This window comes from Echinops telfairi, unplaced genomic scaffold (assembly GCF_000313985.2).
Source record: "Echinops telfairi isolate 266 unplaced genomic scaffold, ASM31398v2 ScPeMD7_70;HRSCAF=299, whole genome shotgun sequence".
In the NCBI taxonomy this organism is placed as follows: domain Eukaryota; kingdom Metazoa; phylum Chordata; class Mammalia; order Afrosoricida; family Tenrecidae; genus Echinops; species Echinops telfairi.
The window spans coordinates 31,397,368-31,417,464 of record NW_022103968.1 but is presented as its reverse complement, the minus strand read 5'-3'; the positions used below and the strand labels follow the sequence as shown (position 1 = coordinate 31,417,464).

Sequence of the window (20,097 nt, the reverse complement as noted above, 5' to 3'; positions counted from 1 at the left end):
GTTGGACTTGTGGGCTTGGGCAGCATTGGGTTGGGATGTTTTCGTGATGCACATTTTCTTTACGTAAAACTCTCTTATACATGAGTTACTGTGGATTTGTTTCTCCTAAGTACCACCCAGACTAATACAAACACCTTCCAGAGGGTGATCCATATAGCAGCTCCTGTTTGCCCAGCACATACCAACCACATGCCATGCGGTTATCTGACACCGATTCACCGAAACCGTGTGACAACCAAGATGGTAAAGTCCCATCACCACTGCCATGTTGTAGACAAGGGTCACGGGGTCACGGGGTCAGGGCTCACCCCTGGGCAGCGTGGCCCACACCACCGGCCTACTGGGCACCCTGCTTCTCTCGGAGCTCATGGAGACCAGCAACACCCGGCAGCCACAGCTGGGAAAGGCCGGCATTTACCAACCAGCGTCTCAAGGAAGGTGGTCCGCCGGGCAGCTGCTAACCACAAGGCGGGCAGTTCAATCCCCCTGGCCCTGCTCAGGAGGAAGACGAGACTCTTGCCCTGTGCAGACCCACCTGGAGGTTCTGCTATCCCTGGGTTGCCCTGCGAGTGAATGGAGGGCGGCGGGCTGGCTGTGGCGTGTCGCTCCTGCCTCACCCCACCACGTGCTGACAAGAGCGTCCTGGGCTCGGCAGCATGTCAGAGGATGAGCCCGCAGACAGGGCAGAGGAGGACCCTGGCCGTTTCCCAGCCCCTCGGATGTAAGGCAGCTCGGGGTAGGGAGACAGGGGTGGGCCCCACGCACCTGGCTTTGCGCCTGCCCAACAACCTACAGGACTAGTTGACTGGCAGGGCCTGGATGTCCTGTTTATAAGAGCCCAAGGCCTTCCTGAGGAAGCCTGTTGGTGCGGCAGTTACACCTAAAGGTGCTAACGTAACAGAAAAGACTGGCCGTCCAAACCCAAGCGGCAGCAATACAGAAGGGCCTGGTGGTCTGCTCCCCTAATGACAACGGCTGGGCAAACCCCCCGGGGCCACTCCACCTGCCCCACGACGCCAGCACGAGCCAGCATCGACTCGGTGGCATCGAATGCAAGCTTCTTCACAGGGAGGTTGTGCTCGGCGGGGCTCAGCAGCAGGTGCAGCGCACTGAACGGGCCCAGTTCACAGCAGGCCGGGCAGAGCGCAGAGTGGAACCACAGCTCGGTGGAGCCAGAGGGGCTTTCGAGACCCTCGATTCAGGCAAACGAGCAGGTAGGGAGGCAACCAGGCCTGGGGGAGTGGCGGGCATCCCCCTACCCCGTGCCTCATTGAAAGAGACCGGAGCTGGTTGACCTTGAGCGCCGTGGGGACATGTGGCCAGCCTTTGAAGAGCTGAACCACACCTCTCTGGCTTCCTACTGCCCACACCAGGCACCTACACCCAACATGGCACCTACCGGACCAGGTTGATATGGGCTTTCTCCATGACCTTCAGCCAGGCCAGAAGGGGCTGCAAGTCGTTCTCGCTGGGGACGTAGTCGTACAAGGCCTGGGGAAGGAGGGGCAGGAAGGAGGAGATGACAGTGACCCTGGATCTGAGCCCTCACGGCTCTGCCCATCCTTACCTAGCCCTGAGCCCACAACCCCTTTTGAGTCTGATAGCCTCCGCCTCCAGGAAAACCCACGGGCGCAAACACCCATTTTCTAAACAATTAGGGGTGTCTACACCACCCACCCTAAATGCACCCATGGACAAAGGTTAGGAACCCCTGCCTCTGTCAGTAAGACCATGAAACCATGGTGAACATTTAAATTACCACCCTCATCCCACCCCCAGCCCCAGGCCAAGTGAGGAGCCCGAGGCTAGCAGAGTCAGGTCCCTGATGGGAGTTTTCTGTGGTTCATCTCTGGTCTGCTTGCCCAGCTACTGACGGCCTCCAACGGGACAGCCCAGCCCAGCCCAGCCCCTCTCCGCCCCACTAGCACAGTGGATGCCCGTCCCCAGCCCCCATCAGGCCTCACCGTAATGATCTGGGCGTTGAGCTCTGCCGACAGGGTGCCTGGGCCAGGCCTGGCATGGAAGAGGCTGTGAAAGGCCTGCATGGCACAAGCGGTCACCAGCTGGAGAGGAAGACACAGCCTTAGAGGGGACTAGCAACGCCCACGTGGGTTCCCCTCACCTGGGCACCCAGAAAGACAGGACACGCACTGAGAAAATTCAGAACTCTTCAAAGCCAGGGGAGGAACAGGAAGTTCCAGACGTGGCAGCAAGCCGCAGAGGGTGCTGTGCGTGGGGCAGGCAGCACTCACATGCTCCCCTGGGCATGTGTGTCCACCCACCCAGAGAGCTGTCTGGAAGGGGGACCAGCACGTTACCCGTGCCATTTACTGGAGGACAATGGACTTGGAGGGAAAACAAGGCTTATTTTTGAGTTTATGCATTTCGACATCGCTACTTCCCTCTTTAAACAGCATCGTTATTTATAGAATAAAAAAGTTCAGATGTATGAGCAAAACCGACGGGAGATTCCACTAAGATAAGCAGAAGCACGCTGCTGCCGTCAGGTGGCTCGGGGTGCTGGAGTCGCAGTGCCACTGGGATGTCTTGGGCTGTGGTCTTCAGGGACGCAGCTCGCGCACCCTTCTCCTGGGTGCCTCCGACAGCTGGTTTTCAGCACACAGCCAAGCACCTGACCCAGGACACCTGGACACTGTGCTCCAGACAAAAGCAGTGCCATTGAGGCACTCCAGCGACTCAGAGACCCCTGTTGCTTTCCGAGACTGGAGTTCTTCACGGGAGCAGAAACCGCATCTTTCCCCCAAAGAGCGCTGGTGAGGCCTAACTGTTGGTCTGGCGTCAGCCGCCTGCCGCGTAACTCACTACGACACCGGGTGGCAGGGCTCAGAAGACTGCTTGTTTTAACCTTCTTTAAGGTTAAAACCTTCTACTGACTCGTTAATAAGTAGAAAAAGATAAAAGAACACCAAAAAAAGTAAGTGAACCCACAAAGCGAGTCCCTGTCTGGCCCTGGCTGGAGGTGAGCTAGCTGGCAGGCAGGAGGCGGCAGCTCTCGAGAGCCCATGGTCTCTCTGCCTCCTTCTGAGCAGATCTCCCTCCAAGGCCAGCTTCCACGGTCACCAGACCTCTGGGCAGGTGTGTTCTGAGATGAGGCTGGGAGACTTCCAGCCCTGCTGGCCAACCTGGCAGCTGCCCCAGCGCCATGCTGTGGCTTGGGGTCTGGAGGGAAAGCCCCCACCCCCCACCCTAGCTCTGGGGCCCGAGCTCACCACGTGGCTCAAGGTCATGACCCTGAGGAACGTCTCGCTGCAGCTCTTGACCAGGCCCTCCGGGAAGCTGGCCATCAGGTCCTTGAGCAGCGTCAGCATGTGCAGCGTGGTGGTAGCCTCCTTGGAGCCTGGAGAGAGGGCAGTGCTGATCTTGGCCCACTCCTGTGCAGGCCTTGTCCTGGCTGGCCATGCTGGTCACCGCCTACCGTGCCCCCCAGCCCCACCTCCCTGGCCTCCGTCTGGCTCCCACCTCCGGACTTCTCAATCTCCTGGATGCAGAACTGGGCAGTGGAGATGGCGGCTGGATGATGGGCAGGGGCCTTCTCCCCAAACATGAACTCACTGCCCTTGAGCACCATGCACACACCATGCTGGGCTGCCTTCCGGACCTGAGGGGAAGGCAAGGAGAGAGGCCAGGCCCGGTCAGGATCCAGACCGCCAACTGCCACACCCAGGTCGAACCCCTTACCACACGCCCAGGGCCATGCCGGGGGCTGGCACGTACGTGAGTGTGAAAGCTTGCCCTGCAGAGCACGGTAAGCCCTGGGGCTGAGGCTGACTCGTCCTCTCGGCCCCTCCCCTCGGTTCCTGATCGGAGCAGGGCGCGCACAGGCCACGGGGAGACAGATGGGAAATTCCGGAAGTGAAAGGACTTCACACAGAAGGAAGCAAAGGCTGCTGGTGCGTTTAACGGGCGTTCCACGCCACCTGATTGCGCCTCCCGGCACGGCGCAACAACTACAGACACCCTGTGTCCAGCGAGGCTATCGGGGCCACAGTCCCGACGGCATGGCTGCTTTGGGCCTGTTCTCCCACCACGCTTGTCCCTGGCGCAGGTGCACACTGGTGCGGAGCGGGAACACACTCAATGGCAGCAGGTGGTAAAGCGGGTCGCACCCTTCGTGGGCGGCAAGGAACCACGTGACACCCTCGGCGACAGGAAAGAACCTCGCCCGCGGTGTCCGAGACTGAGACTCTCCTCTGGGCAGAAAGCCCGTCTTTGTCCTGTGGAGCCGCTGGTGGAGTCGAGCTTCGGACCTTGTTAGGTTAAGCAGCCTGAGGTGTAGCCCTGACTAGGGCTGGACGAGCCCCCTGTGCCCCGAGCCCTACATCTCGGGAGGAGAGAGTGGGGGGCCGCCGGCACTGGGAGGATCTGTGTGAGCTCGGGAGTCCCACCAGAGCCCTGGCCCACAAGGAGGCATCATCACGCACCGCGCTTTCGTCAGGAGACTAAGGCTACACACACCACACAACAGGCGGTGACCCCAGGGTCCACCTGTGAGACCCCAAGGCCCACCGATCAGTGTCTGGCCCCTGCAGGAGAGGTCATGTCACAGGAGCACAGGTGAGCACCTGAGAAGGGTGGGTGCTTCCTGAGGGCCTATTCTCGTCAAGAGTGACAGTCTCAGAAACCCACAGGGGCAGTTCTGCCCTGCCTTCTAGGGCCGCCGGGGGTCAGAATGGGCCCGATGGCCTGAGTTGGGGTGCAGTTTGTACTGTCCCAGGCAGTGCTCCAAGTGCCTTCAGTGAAACCTCACTGGCCTTCAAGATCTTAGCAAACGAGGCCTCGGAAGCAGAGGCTGGGGGGAAGCCAGCCCTCAAAGAGCCCCATCTCCAACCCCCGCTCAGGAGACGACACCAGCACGCTGACGGGGCTGGGCTGGGCTGGAGGGGGTGCTGTGTCCGACGCCCCCCACCCCTCCGATTCTGGGCCCCACAGGCCCACCTTGGGCTTGGCGTGCACGGTGAAGCTCAGCAGCCCGTGGAACACCTGCAGGGTCACCGGGTAGCTCCAGGACTCCAGGTTCTGCTTCCGCAGCAGGGTGGCCAGGCAGGAGAGGACCTGGAGGAAGACAGACACAGTCCCTCAGCCCCCCGTCTGGTCAGGAGGGACAGGAGAAGCGGGTCTCATCAACTCCAGAAAGTCTCAAAATGGCCCAGTCTGTGGGTCCCGGGAGCACCCAGGCTTTAGTCAACCAGGTGGGGGGATAAAGGCGACCCAACACTAACCCATCGGAGGGCGGAGGTGGAGCTGCCGGGGCTGGCCTGGGCTGACAGGATGTCCATGAAGGCTTTGGAGGTGTCGGAGAACTTCTTCATGAGGACCGGGCTGGGCACACTGTGGGGAGAGAACGCATAGGGTCAGCGGCCCGGGGATGCCCCGTGTGGGAGGGGGACAGGGAGGCATGGCTGGCCCCACCCCTCAGCTGGGGAGCAACACAGACAGGACAGAGGTGCACATTTTTGCCACCCAACTCAGTGCGTGTTCCTGTCACATCCCAGATCACCCACTCCCTGGCTGTCTCCACCACCTCACCCACAAGGTGGCCCCAAGCCCACAGCCATCCTCTCCCTGGGCTACAGCTCTCCAGAGAGCCTGGTGGCAACATTCCAAGCCCTTTCCTCCTGCCCCACTTAGGACACCAGGTGCCCTACCCTCCCTGCCACCCGAGACCAGTCGCCTTTCGTAGTCCCCCGATTCTGCTCATCCCCTCCACCGTGACCTGGGCCTGCACTCACCGCCTGAGGACAAGGTTCAGCAGGTAAGCCACGGCCGCCAGAGACTCGGGGGACTCCACTGCCTCCATCGTTGTCATCTGTGGGGTAGATTGGGGGTGGGGTGAGAGGCAAACGGGCAAGGGGGCAGGGAAATCACCTGCCCAGCGCTGGCTCTGCCGCTGACATGTGGTGTGACCTGGGGTACCTTCCCCTGCCCCAGTTTGTGAAGTGGAATAACAACATCTGTTAAATGGGTATCCAACTGGGACCCCCCTTCTAGGCTGTTGTGAGGTCTCACTGAAGGCACCTGGGGCACTGCCTGGGGCAGGACAAACTCCATCCAACTCATTGCCATGGGCCCATTCTGACCCCTGGCGACCCTGGAAGGCAGGGTAGAACTGCCCTGTGGGTTTCTGAGACGGTCACTCTCTACGAGAATAGAAAGCCTCCCTCGGAGCAGCTGGTGGTTTCCAACTGCTGACCTCATCGTGCAGTTAGCAGCTCACTGCGTACCCGCTACGCCACCAGGGCTCCAGACACCATAGGGGCTAGCTCATCTATTTCGTTATTCTACAGCAGAGCTTGGTGAACATTTTCTGTGAAGGGTCGTCATCAACACCCCAGGTCTGTGGGCCACACACAGTCCTCGATGCACACAGCCCCTTGGGACTGTATGTGAAACAAGCTTTCTAACATGCGAAAACCCCTCTTCCTTCTCTGGCCACACAAAGGCAGCCCCTGGGTCAGATCTGGCCCAAAGCTGCCAGCCACTGCTATAGACATTTGCCGTCTTCAAAATGAAGGAGGATCCCTTCCCAGTTTGCTGTATGTGGGTGATGGCTATTAGCATTTGCCATGAAAAACATTAAACCTGAGGCCGTTTTTTGAATGCACGGGACTCAATCCCATACTAAAAATATCACCAGGCACCAAGTAACTTCGGAAACCTCCACCGTGCATGTACAAAAGGACTCTGGAGAGAGGTGTTCTGGTATTTTTATAGCAATGACTGTCTTCTTGCTACCCACCCCACTCACAAAAACAACAAACAAACACACACAAAGGGTCCTAGAAAGCCCTGGGATCTCTGGACCACACTGTAAGCTCTCTTTTCCAGAGAATAGTCTGGATCGAACTGTGTCCTAGATCAAAAGACAGAAAACAGAGCAAAAGATCTCTATTTTAAGAAAAAAGATTTTTATTTTCCAAGAACCACGTGGCCCATACCACGGCCCCAGCAGCCACCTGAGAATGACTGCTGGGCCCCCACCTGTTCGAGGCTGTCTTTCTCAATGCCTAGGTGCTAGGGGCCCCCTCCACGTCGACTTTCTCTCTCCATTCTGAACACTCACCACCTAGCTGCAGCCACCCACTTACCAGAGCTGCAAAGTACTCGGTCTCCGTCTCCTTCCCTCCCTGGGAGCGGATCACCTCGGTGACGGCAGCCAGGACAGCACAGATCTGCAAGGGACAGAGAAGACACCGATGACGGCTGCTAGACCTAATCCCGCCGGCGACCCTCTTGAGAAAGGCCCAGCGTCAGGCTGCAGGGCCGAGCAAACAGGAAGACTCGGAACACGCCTGGGAGTACCGCCTCTAGGGCGCTGTCTCAGAGAACTGCGTGCACAGGACTGCAACAAAATCTATGCCCAAATAATAATAATTTATAAACTATCAAGGGTTCAAGAGGGAGGGGGAGTGCGGGGAGAAAGGGGGAAAAATGAGGAGCTGATACCAAGGGTTTAAGTGGAGAGCAAATATTTTGAGGATGAGGGTAAGGAATGTACCAATGTACTTGAACAATTGGATGCTCACGGCAGCAACCAACCTGGGAAGACCCAATGGCCTCAGAGGGAATTCATCAAGTACTCTGTTCCACTGCGTGGACTCCAGCTCACAGCAGCAACCTTACAGGACTGAACAGAAGGAACTGCCCCAGAGTTTCCAAGGCTGCCATTTTTAAACAAGTCTCTCTTGGGAGAAGTATGGCCAGAGTGCTCCTTAGAGGCAAGGATGCCAGACTGTGTCTCATGTACTTTGGACATGTTATCGGCAGAGACCAGTCCCGATGGAAAGACATCAAGCTTGGTCAAGCAGAGTGGCAGCGGAAAAGGGGGGGGGGGGGCCTCAAAGAGCTAGACTGACACCGTGGCTGCAAATGGTCCCTGGACGGGGCAGTGTTTCATTCTGTTGTGCGTAAGGTCGCTATGGGTTGGAGCTGACTTGACTAGTACCTAGAAACAGCAGCAACGGCTCTAGAAAGCAGACACATCTGTCTCTGGTGGAGTGGCAGGTGGGTTGGAACCATCCACCTTTCGGTCAGCAGTGACTGTTCTGGAGGAGGACAGCACCTTCAAACCAAACTCACCGCCACCGAGTCAATTCTGACTCCCAGCGACTCTAGTTAGGGTTTCCAGGACTGTGGATCTTCATGGCAGTGGGTTTGGTTTACATTTTAAAGCAAATACTTGATTCAGTTATTGAGAAAACATCTACCTAGGACACTGTGCGCCAGTGAATCTACTTGTTCAACCGTAATTGTTATGAAAACATCCAAATAAACATACGCAAACCCATCCAAAAAATTTAGCATCAGATCTCCTGTACGTATAAAATACACGCTGTATGTTGAAGCCTTACGGTAGTGTAATAAAAATGGTGTACTGTTTCTCTCCTAATATTTAGATACCGGTGTTAAAGTTTTTTTGTATACTTATATTATCAAAACAACTTTTCCTGGTTTCTTTTGGTTTTACCCCGGTGCGGATACGAGATCATGTGAAATGACTTACCTGGCTCGTCTCGCATGTCTCGGGGCAGCACTGATCCGGGAGGACAAGGTGCTGACGGGGTTTCCTCTGAGGAGTCAACGCTGGAGAGTGACTCCCATTTTACGGTCACCTCTTTAGGACCAGAGAGTCTCAACATGTTCATTGAGAAATTTTAAATATATATAAAACAAACATATGTTATATATAGGGTCCCTGAGTGGGAATTGACTCGATGGTGGTGAATTCTGTTTTGTTTTTTATGGTACATATATAAACAAGTACAATTTAAAACACGTCAAAATCCCATAAAACGCGTCATTGAGTTCTGGCTCAAAAACAAAAAAAAGCACAAACGTACTGTTACTGAATCAATTCTGACTCACAGCCTCCCTAGAGGTCAGAGCAGAATGACCTCTGTGTATTTTTCTGTGACTGTGGATCTTTACAGGAGTTCAAAGCCTCATCTTTCTCCTGCAGAGCAGCTGGTGGTTTCAAACTGCTGGCCCGGCAGTCAGCAGCCCAGCTCACCACCCACTACGCCACCAGGGCTCCGCTTGAGGTCTCACCAGAAACATCCTTTCTAACCACTGTCACTCAGCACCAGTTAACTCGGGAAATATCTCTTGGGGGAAGGAAGATGTATCTCAATGGTACTCTATGGAAAGGAGTCCTGCTGAGATAAACGACTGGAAGCGTCTCTACACTCAAGAACTCTATACTTCAGTGGGGAAGCTGTTCTTAGAAAAAGCAGGAAAATCAATTAATTTTTTAAAAAAGAAAAGCAGAAAGTGGGAGCTGCCCGGGTGAGGTGTGGGCCATGGAATAGGTTCTACATGTCCCTACATGTTTGAGGAAAATCCTGGTGGACAAAAGTCCTGAAGAGTGGAGCAAATGGACCCCTGGGTGAGTCTGAACAACAGACCCCTCAGTTAACAACTGAGCGTGGAACTGCTACAGACCAGCATTCCTGGAGCTAGCAAGCGGGGTCACAGCGGGTAGGAAACATGACACATCATCCAGGAATACCCCACAGCATTCCAGGCCAAGCAAGAGGGCCAGAAAAAGCACCAGTCGGTCGGCCTGCTCTGCGCTTCCACCCTGGCCCCTACCTCCTTGTGGGCCGCAGAGTTGGACTCCCAGAAGCGCTGCACTTTGCTGAAGGTGACGTTCGTGCAGTCCGAGAGGCCGCTCAGGAAGGTGCCCGACGACTTCTCGGTGACGGCCAGCTCCGCGTCTTCCATGGCCGTCTCCGGGGCTTCGTCTCTGCCCACGCGCAGCGACCCTGACTGCAGCTCATTATGCAGCTTCAGAGCATCAACGGTCAGGTGACTCTTTCCTGAGAAGCCAAGGCAGCGGCCTGTCAGGGCCCAGGTCCACCCCATCCACCGTCAGGCCAGGAGCCCGGCCAAGCAAGGGGTCCAAACCCCAACCCCGACGTGCGCATCAGCCCCGAGGGCGCCTGAAACGCAGACAACCAAACGGAAAGGGACTCTCAAGGGAAAACGTGCTGCCCCGCGGTCCCCACGGCGCGAGCGCCCCTTGCACTCACAGCGCCTGGGAAGTGCCACCCGGGGTCAACGGCGCCCACGAGTCTGAGCCCAGGCTCCTCGTCCGCTACAGGGGAAGGGAAGGTGGGCCGTCCACGAAGCATAGCGTCCAGGCCTGGGCTGCAATCCCTGACGGGGCGTAAGTCCCCTGGGATTCAGGCCCCGAACCCCGTCTCCCACTGCCGGCGTCCCGGCCCCGCTACCTGAGGGCTGGCTGAAGAAGCGGCTGCGGGCAGCCTGGCGGTGGTGGCAAGTGGCGGGGTTGCTGTCGCTGCTGTGGCCTTTCTTCCAGCGCTTCAACTTCGCCGAGACGCCGGACCGCAATTTCCCCGAGCGACCCATGGCGACTGGACCGCCACCGAGACCGGGCCGAGCGAGCAAGGACAGGCTGCCAGGGACGTGGGAATGCGTACGGAACCCACGTGGGGCCCCAGGCCCTCCCCACTTCCTCTTCCTCTGGCGTAACTTCCGGGTTCAAAGTCCGTTGCTATGACAACAACAATCAACATCCGGGTTAGGGGGTCCGCCAGGTTCCTACGCGAGAAACGCTCGCAAGAAACCCGACTGGGCTGGAATCTGTCCTTAGAGCACCTCTGGGGCCCCTTCTCCAGGGCCCCCGTTCTTACAGGATTGCAGGAGCGAGCCTGGTGAAACTGGAGTTCCTTTGAAGGATTAAAAAAAAAGTACTTTCTCCGAGACTGTAACTCTTTATAGGAGTGAAAGCCGCTGTGGGGGGAGGTCAGATGTACAGGCAATCCCCCCCCCTAAGGACCACCAAGCTGGGCTGAGATGAGCAATGCTACCATGTAATGTGTCTGACTGCATTATTGTAGTATCTCTCATGCTCTCGATGACTTTAATATAATATATATATATATATCTCAACCGTACAATTGTGCTTACTGAACCCGTAAGTAGTACTAGCGGTGGGGGCTGGCACCCCCCCCATGCCAATTTAATACTATAAGCCGCGTCTTTCTCCTGCGGATGGGCTGTTGTTTTCTAACTACTGACCTGGGGGTTAGCTACCTAACCCGTAACCGCTATACCAGCAAAGAAAACGGAGAGCGGGGAACCTTGGTGGTGGGGTGGGTGAAGCCTGGCTCTGCCGATCACATGTTGGTGGTTCAGACGCGCCTGCTGAAAAGCTGTCTGCTCCTGTAAAGGTGGACAGCCTCGCGAATCCTCGGGAGCAGTTCTGCCCTGCCCTATAGGGTCGCTGTGAGTCAGAACAGATTTGAAGGCAGTGGGTTTTTTTTTCTTCTGCCTCCCACAGGAGTTTCTAGTGGGCTGACCTAGAGAACTGCGTGGGGTCTGCAGACCTCACCCCACCTAGTCCCCTGGACACATACCTCCAGAGCACACTGAACCCAAAACCCACTGCCCTGGCCTACAGCGGCCGCCCGGGGTTTCGAAGGTGATCGGCTGTTACCACAGCAACCTCTCACAGAAGCCTCCCAGGCAGTGGCTGAGCACTTAACACATGGTGCCACCAGCACCCTTCCCTTGACTGTGCCCCCTACAAGCACCAGATGAGCTCCTGGATCCAGCTGTGCCTGCAGCCCGGGACACCCAGTCACCAGCCCAACATCTCCCTCATGCCCACCCAACATTCAAAGCCCAGGAGACCCCAGGTCCTCTGTGCCCGCCCCTCCCAGTTCTCTCCACCTGGCCAGGCGAGCTGCCTGGCGCCTCCCTCCCAGGCCTCTGCCCTCACTGTTTGTGGCCAAGTCCAGGTCTAGGTTAGACAGCCCCCAAGCCTCACAGGGCCTGCTCACACCCTCTCCCATTCACCAATCTTTTTACCAATGGCCCCCACTCCCAGGCTCCACCTCAGCTCAGGAGAATCCAGGGCAGAATGGAAGTTCCCTGGTTTGCACAACCTGGATCTCATCCCTGCACCCTCCCCAGCCCAGACAACCCCGAGCCTGGGGCACCCATAAAAAAAAAAAGTACTTTCATATTATTTTGAAAATCTAATTTCAAAAGTTAAGCATAGGCGAAACATATCCAGACCTGAAAAGTGACCATTTCCTCAGCCTGAGTGACACAACCTTGCTTGCTGACAGTGAGGACTTGAAGCTCCTGCTGACAACGATCAAGGACTGCAGCCTTCAGTGTGGATTACAAGCTCAATGCTAAAACACAAGCCCACACACATTTTCACAACCGGGCGAATCGGGAACATGACGATAAATGGAGCAAAGATTTCATTGGCATTAACAAAATCTGCTGCACCAGACCTCTTTAAAGTGCTGAAAAGAAAGGGGTTTACTTTGGGGTCTGAGGTGTGGCTGGCCCAAACCATGGTATTTTCAGTCACCTCGTATGCATGTGAAAGTCGGACATTGAATAAGGAAGACCAAAAAAAAAAAGAATTGAGACATCTGAATTATGGTGCTGGTGAAAAATAGTGAAACTTCTCTTGATTGCCAAAAGAACAAAGACATCTGTCTTAGAAGTACAGCTGGAATGCCCCTAAGAGGCCAGGTGTCACGACTTCATCTCATTTACTTTGCACATGTTGCCAGGAGAGACCAGTCCTTGGAAGGGGCCATCATGCTTGGTAAAGGGGAGGGGCAGGAAAAAAGAGGAAGAGGGTACCCTCCACAAGAGGAATCCACACGGTACCTACAATAACGGGTGCAACCATTACAATCGTGAGGATGGTGCAGGACCTGGCAGTGAACAGGCACTTCACCAAAGAAGATACACAAATAGCCAATAAGCATATGAAAAGATGCTCATCATTAATAGACATAAAATGCATATTTAGACCGTAGTAAAATACCTCCACATACCCAGCAGGTTGGCTATGTTTTTAATAGCGATAAGGGTTGAGAATGTGGAATAGCCAGCACTTTCAAATGCTGCTGGTGGGAGTAGAAATTGTAAACTGCTGCATAAGACATGCAAAAACAGAATAGATGTTTCCTCAACCACCCCGCAATTCACTCTGGGTTCAAACTCAAAAGCTACCCACACCTTCCATAAGAAACTCACAAGAGAGTGTTTATAGTAGCCCTTAGTGGAAATGACCCGAATGAAGATGAACAGTAGGCTGGATTTTTTAAAGTGGTCTATTGATACAATGACATACTGCACACTGCACAGTATTCAGCTGCATATAGTTATCCATCCAGGAGAATGAGCAAACTATTGCGACATACCACAGCATGTGTGATTTCACGGATCTAATATTGAGTGAAAGAGTCTGGGGGCCAGAGTATCTACTGCATGATTCCATTTGTATACAGTTTAAGAACAGACATTAATCTACAATCTTAGAAGTCAGTTGGCAGTAATCCCTGGGAAGGAGGAACACTCAAGGAGAGGTCAGAACGCCAGAAGCAAACTCCCTGGCATCAAGGTGATGCTGACGTACAGGGTCCCTTTAGGACAGGGTAGAACTGCCCCTGTGAGTATCAGAGACTGTAATTCTTTACTGGAGTAGAAAGCCCCATCTTTCTCCCTAGGAGTGGCTGGTGGTTTCAAACTGCTGACCAATGGGTAACCACTACACCACCAGGGATCCTCCCCTGGGCGAAAAGTTGTTGAGCTGAGTACCTATAATCAGTGCATGCTTCTGCATGTTATACTTCATTGGTTTACAAAACAAACAAAAAGCCCATCAAGCCAAGAAAGGAAGCCAGGCTGTTCTGCCCTGTCTTCGAGGGTGGCTGTCCATCTGCATGAGTTCGGGGGCAGCCCTCGGATGAAAAGGGTTTTAGCTCTAACGGGTGAAGCCTCCGGTCGTTTGCAGAGCTCCCTATGGTGGCTGATAGGCGTCACTGTACTCTACACGGTAAGCACTGCCATGGGTGGATGCCACTGATAGCCACCCTATAGGACAGGATAGAACCGCCCTTGGGGGCTTCCAAAACTGGGACTCTTTACGAGAGTAGAAATCCTCTTTCTGCCATGGAGTGGCTGGTGTTTTCGAACTGCTGACCTTGCATAACTACCAGGCCTTCTTTAGTGGGGGGGGGGGGCGCAGGGGGAGTCATTGTTGTTACTGTTACCTTACAGATAATAGAAAAGAGACCTGCAGTGGTTAAATGCCTTACAAGTATCATACAATGTTTCCCAAAGTGGCAGAACAGCCTGGCTCCGTTTCCGAGGCTGTAACTCTTTCGTGGAAGAAGACGGCTGGTGGATTCTAGACACTGACTTTTCAGTTCGCAGATAAGAGCTTTAACTGCTGCGCCACTAGGGCCATGAAAAAAACCCTGCGGAGCTACAGCAACAGAATAAATTTAAAAATCAAGAAAGAAAAGACAACAACAAAATCCTACGGAACAGCGGTGATCCCGGCCTACTTGGCTGCGGTTTCAGACAAGATAGGGGGAGAGAAACAAGCCATGTAAGTGACAGACAGCTTGTTCCAGGCAGCCGACTCAGGCTAGCTGGCCTCAGGCTGACCCGCCTGGCAGCAGGGCAGCAGGGCTCAGAGACCCTCCAGGAGGTAGATAGGGCCATAAGTGGCTGCCAGGTAAGTGGCTGCCAGATGTCCAGGCCACCAAACGGCCAGATTTGGGGAAAGGGCCAACCTCCTGACCCCTGAATTCCAGCCGTCTTTGTGACCGGTGCACTCTGTTCCTCTGTTTCATGCCACTAGGATCCATCCTGCAATCTCAGGGCAGAATCCAAGGGCCATCGCTTGCTCTGTGACTTGGAGCAAATCACCGGCCTCCCCTCGGCCTCAGTTTTCCTAGTCTGTAAAATGGGAGCAAGAGCAATGCCCAGGCCAGGTGCGGGTATGTGAGAAGAAAACAAGACTGTCCGTAAAGTGCGGAGAGCCTGGCGCCGAGTGAGTGGGCCACCCAGGTGATCGAGGCGTCCCTGTCACCCCAGAGGTCCCGCCAAGGTCCCAAAGCATCTTTGCCTCTGCAAGCTTCAAGAAATTTGTGAACTTCATGAAAAAAATGGAACCAGAAGTGAATGGCATGTTTACATGAACCTTGTGGACCCCCCTGTGTTACCGAGTCAAGGGCCCTGGTGGGAAGCACAGTGGTTACATGCTGGGCTGCGCACCGAAAGGCAAACAGTCCAACCGCCAGCCGCTCTGAGAGAGAAAGATGAGCCTTTCTACTCCTATCAAAAGTTATAGTCTCAGAAACACGGGGCAGCTACACCCTGTTCTACAGGGTCGGGTCGCTATGAGTCAGAATTTCCGACTCCTAGAGACACTTTCGGATGGAGAAGACCTGCTCTTGCGAGTTTCTGAGGCCATAAATCTTTACAGAAGAAAATGTCATCTTTCTCCTGCAGAGTAGCTGGTAGGTTTGAACTGCTGACTTCGGGGCTTGCAGCCCAACTCATAACCCGCTACATTACCCAGGTCTCTGAGGTGTCCTCAGTGTACTGTACGGTGGTCATAGGGGTTAATGGCATCCCAGGCGTCACATAGTTTCCTGGCAGGCAGAAGGGAACTCCAGCTCCTGGCCCGGGACTCCCCTCTGTAAGCACTGTTCTTAAAACTCTGCGCAGCACACGTGGGGTGACAGGCTGCTGCATGCCAGGCTCTGGGCCCCCAGGAAACAGAAAAGCCAGTTAAGCCCACAGCATTGTCATCTGTTATGACACTGGGCACCGGAAAGGGAAATTGAGCCTCAGCCTCTTGCCCCAAACCAAGAGGAAGTGGGTGCTCTGGGTCTTTAACTTCAGGCTGGTGCTCTGCTCGGGGGAGCTCTGAGCAGCCCACTGTGGCCACAGTGGTGGGGTTGTCCTAACTGCTGGAGCTTGTCTTACAGCTCGGCTTTGGATTCAGACAATCCCGAGCTTGTCTAAATGTCAAGTGTCTGGAGGACTTCGTGCCCGGTAAAGAAGAGGGTCAGTGGAAAAGGGAAGGCCCTCAGTGGGGTGGATTGACACCGCCCTGCCACACTGGCCTCACATATGGCAGGGTCCGTGAGGATGGCACAGGATGAGGCAGCGTTTTGCCCTGTTGTACCCAGGGTCGCTATGAGTTGGAACTGACTGGAGGGCACCGGACAACAAGAACAGAAGGGGCCGGGGGTATAGTCCTTTAGTTGGGTACACTATAGCTCCCAGACACCACACCCTCCCCCCAACACACACACACACACACACACACACCTTCCAATCACCAAAATGTAGGCTGTATTGTTAAGGTAAATAAACAAAAAAACAACTCCAAGTTCACAGCCATGGGGCCAAATCCAACGCATCATGATCCTTGTGTCAGTCCGGGTAGACTAGAGAAACAAACCCGGGAGACTCGTGTGTGTGTGTGTGTGTGTGTGTGTGTGTGTGTGTGTGAAACAGCTTCATATACAAAAGCAGTTGAATATTGAGAAAACATCCCAGATCAAGTCCGTAAGTCTGATATTAGCCCATATGTCCGATACCATTCTATAAAGTCCTCTTCAGAGTCAGGTAACACATGCAATGACGCCAAGTGCAGGAAGATCACAGGCCAGTGGGTGCAAAGTCTTATGGATCTAAAATGAGGACCTAATGTCGGGGGTTTAAGTGGAGAGAAAATGTTTTGAGAATGATGTACAAATGCGCTTTACACAATTGATGTGTGTATGGATTGCGATAACAGTTGTATGAGCCCCTAATAAAATGTTTTTTAAAAAATTGAAAGAAGAAATAAAAATTATGCAGATTAAAAAAAAAAAGAAAAAAAAAGTCTTATGGATCTAGTGGTGGTAGAAGCATGTCAGTGCTGGGGTGGGTCTCCACGTGGCTCCTCCAGTTCCCAGGGCACGGGGTCTTTCAGCATAGTGCCATGTGTCTTGTCAGTACAGCGTCTCAGGGAGTGAGCAGAGTGAGAAAGTCTCCCGCCTCCAAGGAGGCAAAATAGGAATTCCCAGAATCCTCAAGAGAAGGTCATGCCCACACAGAGGCCTCATTGGTTATAACCCAATTGACAGACTAGACTCCACCCCTTCACTCTTAACACTCTCAAGTCCCAAATTGACACCAGATTATGTAACTACCACAATCCTATAGGACAGAGTAGAATTGCCCCTGTGGGTTTCCAAGATTGTAACTCTTTGAGTAGAAAGAGAGGCTGGTAGTTTCAAACTGCTGACCTTGTGGTTAGCAGCCCAACGTGGAACCACTATGCCACCAGGGCTCCTCCCAGTCACTAAATCTCATACTAGTTAATCTCAGACAGCAAAAGGTCAGCCTTGCTTAATCTGAATAATAGAAATGATGATTAGATTATTCGAATACTAGAATTGGATCTGGAGAAAACATAGCCCGGGAGACAGTGTCTTCTTTTCTTTTTTGTAGCTTTGAAATTTTATTGAGACTCGGATTTAGAGTGTACCAATCTAATACAATATAATATCAATATTTCCAACCGTATTTCACCTGCTTTATGTAACTTCTAAGTATGGATACTTTCTAATTGTCCATGTTAAGCCAAGCATACTTTGGCAAAAATGTTAGCTACTTCTCCAACCGTAACTTCACTGTCATAATTTTGAAAATTTAAGACCTCACTTTTGTGGCCATTTTAATACAGCAAAGAAAAATTACATGGACCTCTAACTGTTTAAAACTTGTCCAGTACAATTCTCCTTGATATGATTTAACTACTAAATTGTATGTTATGCAGACTATGTGCCAATAAAACTGTTGGGGGGGAAAAATGGTTAACATTTATTTGGTGGATGTGGAGGGAGGTGGGGTAGAAAGGGAGAACTGATGACAAGGATCTACATATAACCTCCTCCCTGGGGGAAGAAAAGTGGGTGAAGAGAGATGTTGGGCAGTGTAAGATATGATAAAATAATAATAATTTATAAATTATCAAGGGTTCATGAGGGAGAGGGGAAAAATAGAAAAACGAGGAGCTGATTCCAATAGCCCAAGCAAGAAGCAAATGTTTTGAGAATGATGAGGGCGATGAATGTAGAGGTGTGCTTTACACAACTGATGTCTGTATGGATTGTGATAAGAGTTGTATGAGTTCCAATAAAATTACTTAAAAAAAACAAAAAATATTTACTTAGTGGTATTGGAATATGGATTTTCAACATAACTACACAATTTTCCATTAGAGTGTTCAAGTATTTCCTACTGAACCATGCTGGAAGTTATGAAAATCTTCATTTTGGAATTAATCTGTCTTGAATTCATAAAAAAAATAATGTGGCACTTTAAATAAGACGTTTATCCTTTTTCACATATTGTGTCTAAAAGACACCCTTTGGGACTTTCTAATCAGTTCTCTTAATCATTTCTTTAATTTTCTTTAGCTAGTCTATGTATGAGACATGAGGACTAAATAGTCCACATTTATGAAATACTGTACTTCTAACACAGGTAGGAGGTGCTTAGGTTAAAAACTTCCCTAAAACCTCTGTCAAAAGATAGCGCACAGCTGTGCATGTGGGTCTCATCAGGCTCTGCATGCCTTGAAGGGTAGGAACCCCATCAGATCCATCTTTGCCTTCAACCCATTGCTCTGTTCACATATGGCGCTCAATAAATTGGTCAAATTGCAATGGGCCAGCAGACAGAGCTCAGGCAGGATACCATTGTCCAGAGAAGCAGATAGTCAAATGGCTGGTTGGATGTTGGGGAGGATTAGAAGTTCACCTCTTTCTGGAATGCTTGAAGGGATCTAGAGAGCTTCTGGGAGCCTGGTAGTGCAGTGGTTAAGCATTCAGCTGCTAACAGAAAGGCTGGTGGTTAGGACCTACCAGCTGCTTCTAGGGAGAATAGATTTGCTCCCTTAAAGATTCCAGCTGTGGAACACTATATACATTATCTATAGGGCAATTCTACTATATGTACTCTATAGAGCACACACACACTTTTAATGTATACGATTTATTTCACTGTCATCGGGTCAATGCCGACTCACAGTGACCCTATAGGACAGAGTAGAACTGCCTGTGAGTTTCTGAGATTGTAACTCTTTACAGGGAGTCGAAAGCCCACTTTCTCCAATACTATATAGTATTTATTTACTATATATAGGGCAGTTCTACTTTGTGTCCAGTTTGGTTCCACAAACAGCTACCAACAAAGAGTGTGCTTCTTAGCTAGTTGCAAGGGGTGGGGAAAAAAAACCCTGCTATCATGTTGACTTCTTTCTACTCATAGCGACTCTTTAGGACAGAGTCAAAGAGCTGGACTGAGACGGTAAACCTTTATGCCTCATCTTCCTCTTGCTGAGCTGCTGGTAAGTTTGAACTGCTGACCTTGTGGTCAGCAGCCCAATGAATAGCCCACTATGGCACCAGGGCTCCTGGTGGCAGGGCCAGGAGGCATTAATTGTAGGCAGAGGTGGGGAAAATGGCCTGGTGCTATATGATTTTGGCTTCAGCAGGGTCAGATTCCTAATCTGTAAAATAAGACCCAAAAGATCAGCATCTTATTCAAAGGACAAGGCCAAAGGTGCATTGGTCAGATGGGTAGGTACCTAGTGCTCATTTTACTATGAGAACCTGCCCAAGCACTTGTGGAAGGGGAAGTATTCTGGGGGAGAGAGCCAGAGGGCTTCAAAATTATATGGTCATATTACTACAACGGATGGCTTAAGAGCGATAAGGATGGAGCCGGGTGACGCTCCCACAATCTCGCCGGGACGCGCACCCCAGGGGACGCCTCAGGGCCCGGGCGCCCTCGGCGTGCTTACGTGCGCTCCGTGACGACCGTGGTGGACACGCGGCTGGCGGCAGGGGCGCATGCGTCCCGGGAGTCCCGGCGCGCGCCCCCTCCCTTCGGCGGCCGCGGCGCCGAGGCGATGCGCATGCGCACATCCGGCGACCGGGGGCGGTCCCGAGCCAGTGGAAAGATTTGGGCCCCGGAGTGCGCGGGAGCCGGCTGCGGGCTGCGAGTGCGCAGGCGCGGCTGGGGGCGGGCCGCGACTCCGGAATCTCGGTGAACCCCAGTCTTCGCCGTGTCCAGAGCCTGCAGCCATGGCCGCCTACCAGCTAGTGCTGATCCGCCACGGCGAGAGCGCCTGGAACCTGGAGAACCGCTTCAGCGGCTGGTACGACGCCGACCTGAGCCCGGCGGGGCACGAGGAGGCGAAGCGCGGCGGGCAGGCGCTGCGAG

At 53.2% G+C, this 20,097-nt stretch overlaps 2 protein-coding genes across 2 annotated transcripts in view; one reads left to right on the top strand and one right to left on the bottom strand.

Annotated features, from left to right (window-relative positions):
• Positions 1-10,432, bottom strand: part of RRP12 (ribosomal RNA processing 12 homolog) — a 28,236-nt gene extending 17,804 nt beyond the window's left edge. Inside the window, exons 1-10 of the mRNA XM_004701032.2 lie at positions 10,251-10,432; positions 9,610-9,836; positions 7,107-7,190; positions 5,751-5,827; positions 5,241-5,349; positions 4,957-5,073; positions 3,481-3,619; positions 3,231-3,358; positions 1,965-2,063; positions 1,400-1,491 (exon numbers count right to left, since the gene is read on the bottom strand). Of these exons, the coding sequence (XP_004701089.1) occupies positions 1,400-1,491; positions 1,965-2,063; positions 3,231-3,358; positions 3,481-3,619; positions 4,957-5,073; positions 5,241-5,349; positions 5,751-5,827; positions 7,107-7,190; positions 9,610-9,836; positions 10,251-10,389 (1,211 nt within the window). The 5' untranslated portion in view covers positions 10,390-10,432. The remainder of the gene's footprint in view (positions 1-1,399; positions 1,492-1,964; positions 2,064-3,230; positions 3,359-3,480; positions 3,620-4,956; positions 5,074-5,240; positions 5,350-5,750; positions 5,828-7,106; positions 7,191-9,609; positions 9,837-10,250) is intronic.
• A 9,526-nt stretch (positions 10,433-19,958) lies between these two features.
• The window catches only part of PGAM1 (phosphoglycerate mutase 1), a 7,080-nt gene continuing 6,941 nt past the window's right edge, over positions 19,959-20,097 (top strand). Inside the window, exon 1 of the mRNA XM_004701327.2 lies at positions 19,959-20,087. Within this exon, the coding sequence (XP_004701384.1) occupies positions 19,959-20,087 (129 nt within the window). The remainder of the gene's footprint in view (positions 20,088-20,097) is intronic.